This window comes from Gouania willdenowi, chromosome 17 (assembly GCF_900634775.1).
Source record: "Gouania willdenowi chromosome 17, fGouWil2.1, whole genome shotgun sequence".
In the NCBI taxonomy this organism is placed as follows: Eukaryota; Metazoa; Chordata; class Actinopteri; order Blenniiformes; family Gobiesocidae; genus Gouania; species Gouania willdenowi.
Window position 1 is genome coordinate 27,498,636 of NC_041060.1, and position 13,228 is coordinate 27,511,863.

At 35.7% G+C, this 13,228-nt stretch overlaps 1 protein-coding gene across 2 annotated transcripts; it reads right to left on the reverse strand.

The window, feature by feature from the left end:
* Window positions 1-5,798: 5,798 nt before the first annotated feature.
* LOC114478932 (foot protein 1 variant 2-like) lies at window positions 5,799-11,828 on the reverse strand. 2 transcript variants are annotated; one of them, XM_028472292.1, is made up of 6 exons: window positions 11,570-11,828; window positions 7,554-8,946; window positions 7,130-7,434; window positions 6,931-7,033; window positions 6,042-6,160; window positions 5,799-5,931 (listed from the first exon to the last, which is right to left on the reverse strand). In XM_028472292.1, the coding sequence occupies exons 1-2, from the start codon at window positions 11,589-11,591 to the stop codon at window positions 8,138-8,140; spliced, it is 831 nt and encodes a 276-aa protein (XP_028328093.1). In that variant the 5' UTR covers window positions 11,592-11,828; the 3' UTR covers window positions 5,799-5,931; window positions 6,042-6,160; window positions 6,931-7,033; window positions 7,130-7,434; window positions 7,554-8,137. The 2 variants fall into 2 exon arrangements, with proteins under 2 accessions (XP_028328093.1, XP_028328092.1); XM_028472291.1 differs by lacking the exons at window positions 5,799-5,931; window positions 6,042-6,160 and adding an exon at window positions 6,482-6,825.
* Window positions 11,829-13,228: the final 1,400 nt, after the last annotated feature.

Sequence of the window (13,228 nt, forward strand, 5' to 3'; positions counted from 1 at the left end):
TTTTATTACCGTAGTTGTCAAATCTTAGATCTTTAAGGATTTTAAGAGCCATCGAAAATATAAGACAAGCCAGATAAAGTATTGTTTACCAAAATATGTAAATCTCTGATATCTGCTCATCCAATGGGAGACTGGAAAAACGTATTGCTTTATATACTGCTGTATTAGTATAGCTCTTAACCTGGAGACATTTGCTTTTGGTCAAACAAAGGGAGTTTAAAGGCTGCTTTTATTCAATCAGTGGCATCATTACGGCCTGTAGTACAAATGGTGCCAAAGCATAAAGTGTTAGAAGTCTAGACACAAAACATTCTCAATCTGTAAGGAATCCTTGATTTCATCTTTTCAGTATTAATAATTAATGTGTATTTATTGTGATTTTCTGAAAAGTCTGTAAAAGTTATAAAGCTTTGCTCTCTCAAAGTTCTCTTTTGTTTAAATGCTGGTTGTGAATTGTAAAGCTTAACGTGGCTGATTATTTTCAAACGTGTTTTTTTGTTTTTTGAGAAATGCATACATTTTGCACAAAATGCTAAAATTTAAAGTGTTTGACTTTTAAAGAGTAGATAAAACCAACTGCATTTTTTTGTCGTTTTTGTTTTAACATGATTTTAAGAATAAAAGTATTAAAATTGATTTTGTGTTTGAAAGAACTTGTTTAATTTTCACCAACATGTATTATAAACTCCTCACAGTATTAAAAGACAATAATACAAACATTTACAAATCACAGCCAGGGGGCCTCATGCAGTCCTTGGTCTGATCTAAATGACAGTAAAATACACAAAACAAGGACAAAAACATACACAACAGGTATATACACACATACAATATATTACACAAAAATATAATAAACAAATATGAAAATTAAATACATGAAAATTATAGAAAAACACACAAAACAAGAGCAAAATATACAAAAACAAATAATAAAACTATGCACAAATATAATACACAAATCTAAAAAATAAAATACACAACAATAATTGAAAAAAATCTACAATAAATGAATAAAAAATATGCACACACAAAAAACCCAAAAATGACTGAAAACACACAAACAACAAAATCACAGAATGAAAAATATACAAAAATAAAAATAGAGAAAACTTGTAAAACACATACTGTATCTACCTATAAAAGCTGTGATGACCTTAAGTGTGTGGGGTTGCATGTGTGTTTGTCTCTGTGTTGTTGTCTTTTTTCTTGTTTTCACAGAGCTAACGACCCTATTGGACTCAGGTGTGCTTGAAAGGCGTGGCCTAACCATTAAAATCACCTGAGGACTCACCCTCCAGCTCTCTTTAGCTCCCTGCTTGGCCTGGCTCTGATTGATTGTGGCAGGATTATTGTTTGTTGCCCCAATATTTTGAAGAATAAACACAAATGCAGACATTTATCTACTTCTTGTTGTTATAATCCTGTTATGGTCCTGAGCCAATCTGTGACAAAGCAAGAAAGGTCTGTGCGTGTGCATACATTATATTATATATTATATACATACATTTTATTTTTGATACTGCCTTGGTTATTTCAAATGCAATACTTATGTGTATTTGTAACCTTTTGGGTCAGTTTTTTTTTTTGGACCAACTTCGGAGTTTCTTCTCATGGTTTTTGATCAATACGTCCAGGTCATTTGGAGACCTTTAGCAAAAATCCTATATGGGGCCCATAAGTGGCACAACTTTTTTTTTTTTGGTAAAACAAAAACATTTTAGAAAGTACACAACTATATTTTATTTGTCATTCCTGTTTATTGAAACTTACACGAGATGGTTCCAAACCTCAATTTAAACTGAAAACACAAAAAAATCTGCAATTTCTGCTTTTATTTTTTGTAACATGCAATCATTTTGTGTCAAAAGTCAAGTAAAATATAGTAAAGTGCTTTTAAATTCAAGTAAAGCAAACAGAAAACACAGGTAAACACTCCAAATGTATATTAACAAACAAACACAAAGTTTGTTTTGTGCATACAAAGTCAAACCAATCTACTATTTACAGTCATTAAAAACAAAGTATAGTGTAATTATGCAAAAAAGTAAACAAAGTCAAAGAATTAAAATAACACACAAATATATAATACTGTGAAGTAGTACACCCCAAACAGTAAACATTATGACATAGGGGTCATTATTCACTATATTTAGCTTTTGTGTTTCAGAATTTTACATTCTTTTGGTGCATACATTGTTGGACACTTAACCAAAGGTATTGTAGAGCTGCAATATCCATTACTTTAACAATAAACATACTGGTAAAAGCTTCTTCAAAAAACAGTGCAAACAATGTTTTAAAACAAAAAAATGTCAAAATAGAGCAAAGAATGAAAAATATAATAAAATGGACATAAATATGGTGCAATATTTGTTCAATGCTTTGGTTAGGTTCTTCAAAATTGTATCCTTCTTGCTGAGATGAAAAGTCATTTATGACATCATTGTAAGTTATCTCTTTTCCTACCTGATGGTTATGTGACGGTCAAAGGGTTGACCTTTTATTTTGAAAGAACTTTCTGCTAATTGTTTCCTTGTTCCTTCTTTGCAGGAGTTGGGTGGGGTTTTGGGTAATCACGTCCACCTGTGGCTCTTTAAAAGGGCCTGATTGAGACTTGCTCTGCCTGCTCCACTCCTGCCCTGGCCATCCATGCTTTTGTTAGTTTAGTTGACTTTGCTACACAGCCACTCACTACACGCACCTCAACACTATTGCATTTCATACTGATTTACACATCCACGTTATTTTTGTTTATTAATATATTGCTAAACCCTGTGCTTTGGTGTGATCTGCCTTCTTTGTTGCTACTCTTCAAGCCAGAGTAGTAACAATAAGCAATACTTATTATTGCTAAACCTGTGAGGTGTTCTTGTGCCATTGCTGGTCACATTTAAAACATCTACTGACGTCTGTAGTAAAGTTCCCTGGATACAAACCTGTGGATAATATAAAGGAGAAGATGATTGTTAAGAGATATTCATTTGTGTACTCATGTTGTCTATATGTTACCAAGAGAGAAGAAGTGTTTAACTCTCACCACTATGTGGCGCAAGTTTTTTTTTTTGGTCAGGGACGCATGCTGCGTCATCACGTTCAGGGTTTGTGAGCGCGCCAAAAAGTTTTTTTTTTTCTCCTCTCTTTTCCGCCTTGGATGTTGAGAATGTTCAGTGCAAGTGTGTGACAAATAAATATGCCAAAGAGGCTAAAGAAGAACATTGCCTTCGTCATGTATTTTCCTCCGAGTTCAGTGCTGGTGAAGCTGTAATGCTCAACAAGGATAATTTAAATTAATCCACTTTTAAGGCGTGATTGTTGTTTTATATTGTTATACAGTTAAATCTGTAGAGCACACATCTTTGAAGGTATGATGGCACAATGAATTGCGACGTTGGTTTTGGAAGCGATGGGTCGCGGGTTTGCGTCCCGTTTCAAACATTTTTTAGGATGTCGAGATGACTCTGGTGACAATATTACATTAAAAGTCAATATCATTGATTCAATATCAAGCAGCAGCCACTGTCTTTATAGCCAGAGTAAAAGGAGGGCTCTCTATGCAGCCATCCTATGCTGCTGCCCTGTCTCCTCAGACACCTTTTATTCATATGATTCACCGCTCATCACGTCACTGAAGCAATAAAGTGATGATGCCACCAAAAAGTGTGACTAATTACAGGTGATTTAAGCCACTATAGTCACTGAAGACTAAACGCATCTTTAGAACAGGCTCATATTCCTCAAACACTGGCTTATTTCACCCATTAGGGTGAATAAATCACTCTCTTCCGTTTGGTTGTCATGGCAGCTCGAGTCATCTCTGATCCATTGATGATGGCTTTTTATCGCGCGCGTGCACTAAAGTAACCCAAGGTTTACATACTCAGGGTTGATTGACTCACTTCATACCAGCTGTAATGGAATCTGATACCCAGAGTTCCCCATCGCTGGGTATGTTGACCCAGAGTTTATGGATAGACTCAGTTTGTTAACCTTCCTTTATGGAACTGATCAATCAGCTGATTAGTACTATTTCACTTATCGCCCTGTTTAGTGTCCATCTTGTTCAATTTCTTCAAATTTGTAAATTGAATTAAAATAATAGCTTAATAAAAATAATCATGCACCTGGTTAGTGAATAGTGTACCTCGTAAATTTACCTTTTCACAGTGAGAACTCATACTGTGCTTTTCACACTTAGTTCTCCCATCAATAATCATAATAATAATAATAATAAAAATTTTTTACAAGTGCTTTTAAAAAACTAAAAGACCCCATCAGCCATTTCACTGAAGAGCATGAGGTTATCACTTTGTATTAGTTTTAGTAGATTATGCAAAGTGATACCCTCTCTGCAATCTCTGCAAAGAGCATGATGCAGGAACTGTTTCAGGTCGTCTCCTGGGTTTGTATTCCTAAGGAAATTGTGACTGACCAGGGCACGTCGTTCATGTCACCCACACTGAAAGATCTGTAGATTATTGGGAATCAAATCTTATTCCTGCACACTGCCCCGCAAATTGGTCAAACCCATCAGGAGGGGGATTTTCTGTAATTTCTTTCACATCATCAAAATCTAAGGATTCACAAAAAAAATATTTCAATTGGAAGAGAAAATAAAAACATTAGAGGAGCAGGTTTTCAAAGGTAAAAATCCATCTGCAGAAAAATAATTGTTACTGTTAAAAGCGTAGTATAATAAAGAATCTGCAGGCCGGGCGATATATAATATGATGAAATTAAATCAAACTTTTCATGAACCCTGGCAAAATCTTAGCTTTGCAAACTAAGCAACAGGAGGCCCAAAAAAACATTTCCTCAATAATAAATTAAAATGGAATGACAGTAGTGGACCCAAAAGAAAGAAATATAGAGTTTAAAAATTATTTTGGAAAACTGTATGATTCTAAGGAATGTGTGATCTTAGTTTCCATGATGTGTTTCTGGATAAGTTAGCCATTCCCACTATTACAGATGATTTTAATGAACAAATAGAGCATTATCGGTGAAGTAGAAATAAAAAGGGTGATTGACAACATGTGTCTCAAAAAGAAAGCTGGTCCTGATGGGTTTCCAATTGACTTATATAAGAAATTCCTAAATAAAACAATAAAAAGCAGATGCTAGAAATTTATAGAGAAGCATGTAATAATGGTAGCCTTTCTAACACAATGACTTGTGCATTAATTGTCCTTTTACCTAAACTTGGGAAACCTAAAAAAAAATGTGAGAATAAAAGGCCAATAAGTTTGCTTAACTCAGACTTAAAATTACTCTGTAAATTGCTGGCAATGCGTTTACAATCAGTCATCCATAGAGATCAAAATAGTTTTATTTTGGGTTGCCAAGGTCTGCAATGTACGTAGGGTCCTGAACATTATTCATGGCTATGATGATGCTGCAGATAGGGTGCTCCTCTCTCTTGACGCTGAGAAGATATTCAATAAAGTTGAACCCTTAGATTGTGAATTATCAATATAGCAAAGTGAACCCTGAGAAAGTTCTAGAGTAAAATAATGATGATAACAATAAAAATTGGCTCAAGTTAAGCATTAAATAAATACATACATACTTTTTAAATTATAAATGCATTTATAAAAATCTAGGTAAGTCGTCATATATCAACAATCCCCATAAAACCAGATTTGGAATGTTTCCATTATTTAAATCATAAATAATGTCCATGTGTGAACTGCCTCAGTCTGTGAGAGGAACTGATGAAGGAACATCCAGGTGATTAAGACGAGCTCAGATTCTAATGAAAAGTTTATCAAGCACACAAAGCCTTTCACCAACTTTGATTTGTTAGTATTATTTTTATTGAAATATATAGTTTAAATGAAAGCAGTCAGTGTTAACACGACACTACTACTGCTGTCTCATTCTGCGCTATAGTGATGAACAGCTGGAACAGTCTGATTCTCCTCTGAAGTGAATCTGCAATCACACACAAGACATTATACAGACATGAGTACAGTAATTAACATCTATTTTTACATTAAACATTAGTTCAGTGTCTTTCTGTGTAAATGAGAGGCTTTGCTTACATTGTTTTGGTTAATAGTCGTTCTTTCCTCTGCTGATGTTTCCTCCTGGGGCTGATTGGGGTCACTTTTGGATGCTGGTGCTCTGGTCCTCCATCTTTGTTGTTCTCCATCATTGGATGCTGGTGGTCAAGTCCAACATTTTACAGGCATTATTATAAAGTAACGTCAATTTTTACAATAAATGTGTTCAGTGCCATTCTGTGTAAATGAGATGCTTTGCTTACTTTGTTTTAGTTAATAGAAGTCTTTCCTCTCCTCCTCCATTGGTAGATGATGGCGCTCCTGTCCTCCATCTTCCTTGTCCTCCATCAGTGGATGCTGGTGTTCCTGTCTGACATTTTACAGGCATTATTATAAAGTAATGTCTACTTTTACATTAAATGTGTTCAGTGTCTTTCTGTGTAAACGAGAGGCTTTGTTTACTTTGTTTTCATGATTGATTGATAGAAGTCTTCCTTTATCTTCATCCTGTGCTGATGTCTCCTCATGAGGTTGGTTGTGGGACGCTGTAGACACTGGTGCTCCTCCATCTTTCTTCTCCTCCTCCATCGGTGGATGCTGGCGTTCCTCTCCGGCATTTTACAGGCATCAGTAAAACGTGACGTACAATTTTACAATAAACATGTTTTCAGTGTCTTTCTGTGTAAATGAGAGGCTTTGCTTACTTTGTTTTGGTTAATAGTCTTTCTGTTCTCTGCTGATGTCTCCTCCTGGGGCTGATTGGGGTCACTTTTGGATGCTGGTGCTCTGGTCCTCCATCTTTGTTGTTCTCCATCATTGGATGCTGGTGGTCAAGTTCAACGTTTTACAGGCATTATTATAAAGTAACGTCAATTTTTACAATAAACGTGTTCAGTGCCTTTCTGTGTAAATGAGATGCTTTTCTTACTTTGTTTTAGTTAATAGAAGTCTTTCTTCTCCTCCTCCATTGCTAGATGATGGCGCTCCTGTCCTCAAATTTCGTTGTCCTCCATCAGTGAATGATGGTGTTCCTGTCCAACATTTTACAGGCATTATTATAAAGTAATGTCTCCTTTTACATTAAATGTGTTCAGTGTCTTTCTGTGTAAACAAGAAGCTTTGTTTACTTTGTTTTTATGATTGATTGATAGGTCTTCCTTTATCTTCATCCTGTGCTGATGTCTCCTCATGAGGTTGGTTGTGGGACGCTGTAGACACTGGTGCTCCTCTATCTTTCTTCTTCTCCTCCATCAGTGGATGCTGTCGTTCCTCTCCGGCATTTTACAGGCATTAGTAAAACGTGACGTCCAATTTTACAATAAACATATTTTCAGTGTCTTTCTGTGAACATTAGAGGCTTTGCTTACTTTGTTTTGGTTAATAGTCTTCCTTTCCTCTGCTGGTGTCTCCTCCTGTGGCTGATTGTGGCATACTGTAATGGACATTTTACAGGCATTAGTGTAAAGGAACATTTATTTTTACCAATGACAGCATTTTTACAAAAAAACAAGTGTTTGGTGTCTTTCTGTGTAAACGAGAGGCATTACTTACATTGTTTTGATTGATAAAAGTCGTCCTTTGTCTCCGTTCTCTGCAGATGTCTCCTCCATCTTTTCTTTCTTCATCTTTTCTTCCCTGGTCCTTCTCACATGCTGGGAATAAAACGTTATCTCTAAACTCTTAACAACCCAACTAACCTAACATACTTACCTGTTTATAAAAGTGAAGAGAGAGCCACGCCCACTGTGGCCCATAATAAAGAAACAAAAAATTAAATTCTTACCATCTTAATAAGGTCCAGGTGCCAGACGCTGCCCGGGACACCAGTCACCCCACAAAATGCAAAGGCCAGCTGTGATTTATCACTAAAACAACTATTTACAAAAGTGTAAGATTATGTACACAAGCCTTGGTGTGAATGTAACCAAAGGCTGAGCTAATCCCGCCAGACGCAAGGACTAGCTGTGGAAGATGAGTATGAACAGGGAACTCTGTTCATGGAGAACAAGAAAATGACAGAAGACTCAAAGATGAGTCAAAACTGTCACCCCACCTCTTTGTCCAAGACTCACACCAACAGAGCTGGACCATAGAGGTTCCTCAGAACTTAACTGTGCTCTGAGTGCTCTTCAACCTTAAGGGGTGGACCATCCTGGGTCCAAACCCAGAGGGTCAGCCCAGCGAGGGTCGGTCCAGTCTGGATCCAAGTCTGAAACCAACCCCGGAGGGTCGGACCAGCGAGGGTCGGTCCAGGGTGGAACCAAAACCGGAGGGTCGGCCCAGCCTGTGACTGAACCCTCAGGATCAGCCCAGCCTGTGACTGAACCCTCAGGATCAGCCCAGCCTGTGACTGAACCCTCAGGATCAGCCCAGCCTGTGACCCCACCTTCAGGATCGGCCCAGCCTGTGACTGAACCCTCAGGATCAGCCCAGCCTGTGACCCCACCCTCAGGGTAAGCCCAGCCTGTGACCAAACCCTCAGGATCAGCCCAGCCTGTGACTCCACCCTCAGGATCAGCCCAGCCTGTGACCCCACCCTCAGGGTAAGCCCAGCCTGTGACCAAACCCTCAGGATCAGCCCAGCCTGTGACTCCACCCTCAGGATCAGCCCAGCCTGTGACTCCACCCTCAGGATCAGCCCAGCCTGTGACCCCACCCTCAGGGTCGGCCCAGCCTGTGACCAAACCCTCAGGATCAGCCCAGCCTGTGACCAAACCCTCAGGATCAGCCCAGCCTGTGACCCCACCCTCAGGTTTGACCCAGCCTATGACCCAACCGTCAGGGTCGGCCCAGCCTGTGACCCCGCCCTCAGGGTCGACCCAGCATGTGACCCAACCCCCAGGGTTGGCCCAGACTGTGACCCCACCCTCAGGATCGGCCCAGACTGTGACCCCACCCTCAGGGTCGACCCAGCCTGTGACCCAACCCCCAGGGTCGGCCCTACCTGAAACAAAGAAAGAAAATTTTTTTTAATGAACAGTGATATTTAAACATCTTTATTTCATTTTATTGTAAATATCAAGTCTTTAAAGCTCTTCTTTTTTTAACTGAAACATGTTTAGACCTTTTTCTAGTTGTATATTTAAACTGTTCTACATTCTCACTCTACATACAAAAACACCAAATATTTTTCTTGTTGTTTGTATAATGTTTTCATTTAAAACCTGATCCCTTTCACTGAATCAATTTAAAATATCTTGGTGGTCTTGGAAGTGGTCTTTGCAGTAGGGCGGCTTGTCTGGCTGTCATGGGGGGTGGGAGTTTTGAATAATAATTGATTTTTGTTCATTTTTTGTTTTTAAAGTTTAATTTGTTCATTGGATTGGGTTAGGGCTATAATGTCAGTACGGAGGTAAACTCAGTACGTGACTCCGGCCATACACTATAGTGGTAACCACTGACAACGGGGGAGAGCCTAGTGAGCTGGATGCTGATTTAAGTGACTTCGCACAGTCCAAGGGAATGGACTTGGACTGTCCAACACATGGAGGTACTCCACCCTCTGCAAAGGAGGAACGCCAACGACAGACCAGCCGTAATAGTGCGATTCACAAACAGAAAACAGAAGAGTGCACTTCTGAAACAAGGAAGGAAGTTAAAGGGAACAGATGTCTTCATTCTGACACTCATTGACAATATTGTTACCAATGACATGAAAACACAATAAGCGGATTGTTAATGTTATAAATGACAAGTGTTTACAGTTTATGGGATCATTACACACACTGAAAAAATAATTATTGCAGTATAATTGGGATACAATTAATATATAGAGAAAAAGTCTATAACGAGTTTGAGGAACATTTTCTTCATCATATGACAAGCATTGTATAATTCAGTGATTACAAAAGGTCTACAAATTGCCTGCAAAAAAAATTAAAAAAACTTTCCCGAGATTTCATAAAACAGTTAACTAAAGATGCAGAATATGAACATGCAAAATACAAGTACGAGTTAATTGATATCAGGACAATTAAAAAAGATCACTACAAGAGCTAAAATAATGTGCAAAGCTAAAAAATATATATAATTGATTCTCGATAAACATACAAAAGTTATTCAGCGTTCATGAGGGGACAATTAACTTTAATTTAACTCCAATTCGTACAACCACAAGAAGTTTTGGTTTCAGGTGGTGTGTTGAGACTATGGAACACGTTCACCATGAAGTTAAAGCAGAGTCCAAATATTAAACACTTCAAAAGAAGGTAAAAAACCATAGATTTGTCATTATTTGTGTGTGTGTGTGTGTGTGTGTGTATATATATTTAATGTATATACTATTGTTCTATTGTTTTGTATTTTGTATATTGTTGTATTATTATTATGTTATGTTTGTATTTATATTACATTTAAGTCGTCATAATGCAAGTGATGAATACATTTTATTTTTAAGCATCAGGCATGTACATTTAGTCATGTTACAATGAATATTGTCATTGTAATTCATTAGTTTAGATTAGAAGGAGGAGTCAGATAAAGCAAAATAAAGTCACAATAAAGCAAAAATAATAAATGCAGTTTTTGCTGCATCAATAATAAATGTGTGCAGTGATTTATTTATCTCACTCCAATAGATATCCAGCACTACTTTCTTTTAAAGAATGTATTTATTAATTTATTGATTTTCTATTTTGATATCTATGAACAGCACAATTACATTGATACACAGATGCATTTTTTAAATTGTTTTAACGTGCTAATTTGTAACACTTGTCCACAGGAGGCTTTTGAATGAGATAAAAATATTATTGGATCGATTTGGATGTATTCATTTTTCTGGTATAGTTGTTTCCTCAGACCTCCACACACACACAGTAATTTATATACTGTATTATGGAAGGACTATTAAACAGAGGGCTATGTGCAGTAATATATAAAACATGCTAAGTTTCATTTAGTTTTGCAATGCTTTTTAAAACTTTGGACTGTTTGTGCATAATATGTAAATAAAATAATAATGAAATAAGAAAAAAACACAAGCCATTTAAACATAGATAAGGAGAAATCTTTCTGGATGAAGGAAATAATTAATAAATGAAATAAAATATTTATCTACATAAATAAATGAAGTAAATATTCAAAAACAAACAATGCAAAATATAATCCATGGTAACTACATTTCACCCAGTCACTAACTGACTGAATGTCATTGGCTGATTTAAAAACGAACCAAAACAAAATCATAACAAGTACTTCAGTATCAATTTTATCTCGAAAATATTAAGTAAACGACTTAAAATAATAAATAATAAACATTAAAGATACCTCAGTCAGTACAAGTTCATAAAATAATTACACCTCTGCAAAACAGTCTGAACAGCCCAAACACTCACTAGAAGTGTCAACATTATTACAAAAGCTAAAGTAACACACGACAAATCAGCATTTCTTGGTTTTTGTTATGTTAAAAGCATTTTCTGTCGGTCTAGAATATAAAATATAAACGTCTCAGGCCCTAAACAGACCTACAGAATATAAAGCATAACATACTGTATGTTTAGCTTTTTAGTGCTAAAATGATTAAATAAGGCCTATCAGATGAGAATCATTAAAACGTGTCTTACCTTGTGCCACGCACAGGGCCATGGTCCACTTTTCTGGTCCTGGTCTGTAGTCCTTTTCTGGTCCTGGTCTGTAGTCCTTTTCTGGTCCTGGTCTGTAGTCCTTTTCTGGTCCTGGTCTGTAGTCCTTTTCTGGTCCTGGTCTGTAGTCCTTTTCTGGTCCAGTAGAGGTCTACTGAGGACTTTTATCGGTGTTTTCGCTCCTTTTTCAGCTCAAAAATGCTCAAATATGTTCACAGCTCTCCTCTCAACGTCTCTCGCTGCTCACTGATGACCGTTGAAGTTCAACAGGTGATTTTAAATGTCGCCTCCTCCTCGTTTCCATGGCTACAACGTCACTTTACGTACACACGTAGAAAACTTTTCAAAATACACGGTGCATTTTAGTTTTCATTTGTGAGCATTAATGTGGTATCTCTAATGTTTTATATGACCTTTAAAAATAAAATAAAAACAAAAATAAAAATATATTTAAATGTATGAAATCAATGACAATAAAAACAAAGAATAAAATAATACATATTGTATTTGTATTTACTTTTTTATTTCCCTTTTTATTCGTCAATCTATATTTAATGTTTGCATTTATCCATTTAATGATGTATTTATTATTGTATTTTAAAAAAAATGTTTTTATGTTTATATATCCATTTAATTTATATTTTGACAGGCTTGGTCAGCATATTTTTCTAAACACACGGTTTTATATGACCTATAAAAATAAAAAATAAAAACAAAACATCTGTATATGTATGAAATTAATGATTAAATGAATAAAAGCAAAAAATAAAATAAAAAAAAATTATATTTGTATTTTCTTTTTTATTTACACATTTTTTATTATTATTGCAATATCCTTGCATTTGTTTATTTAAAGATGTATTTATCTTTGTATTCATTATTTAACTTTTGTATCTTTTTCCAGTCATATTTATTTATTTGTATTTCAATAATAATAATAATAATAATATGCAGTATAAAAATGTCTTAGCTGGCACAACTTGTAACAAACTTGATCAAAAACTATACTTCTAGAAAAAAAATGTCTTTAGAGTCGTGAGAAATTCTCATTCAAAAAACTCTGCATTAGATATGGCCATATTCTAGGCTTATGTTCAAGGTTTTTGAAACCAAATGTGATGTGTACAATAAAAACAGCAATTTAATGTCTGATTAAACAAAAGATGCACTTAGTATTACATTTGATTAGTTCTTTAGTGTTTGTTAAATATACCTCATGTTGTCAAAATGTTGCAGAAATGTGTTTTTGTTAATAATGTAAGTGTTGTGTAGATTGGTTTTCGTCAAATAAAACACTTGTATTGATGAATGGAGGTGAATCAATAAACTCAGACTTCTGAACCTTTATTTATTTGTGTAATCAGAATCAGAAACAGAAATGTTTTTAATGGCCATGTACAGTTTTAAGGACAGTACAAGGAATTTGTCTTGGTAGTTGGTGCACAAAACAAACAACAACAAAAAATAAATAAATAAATAAAAAAAACAAAGACAAAGAACAACCCAGCAACAATAATAATAATAATAATAATAATAATAATAATAATAATAATAATGATAAATATAAAGCATGAGGGATAAATAAAGGATAGAGAATAATGTAGAGCCTACTACACAGCTCTTTGTTCATACTGTGAATAA

Excerpts from the sequence above, each read along its gene's own strand:
- LOC114478932 (XM_028472292.1), bottom strand. The coding sequence starts at position 11,591 with ATGGCCCTGTGCGTGGCACAAG. Across the intron at positions 8,947-11,569 it reads GGCCCTGTGCGTGGCACAAG|GTAGGGCCGACCCTGGGGGT; the intron begins GTAAGACACGTT and ends TCTTTGTTTCAG.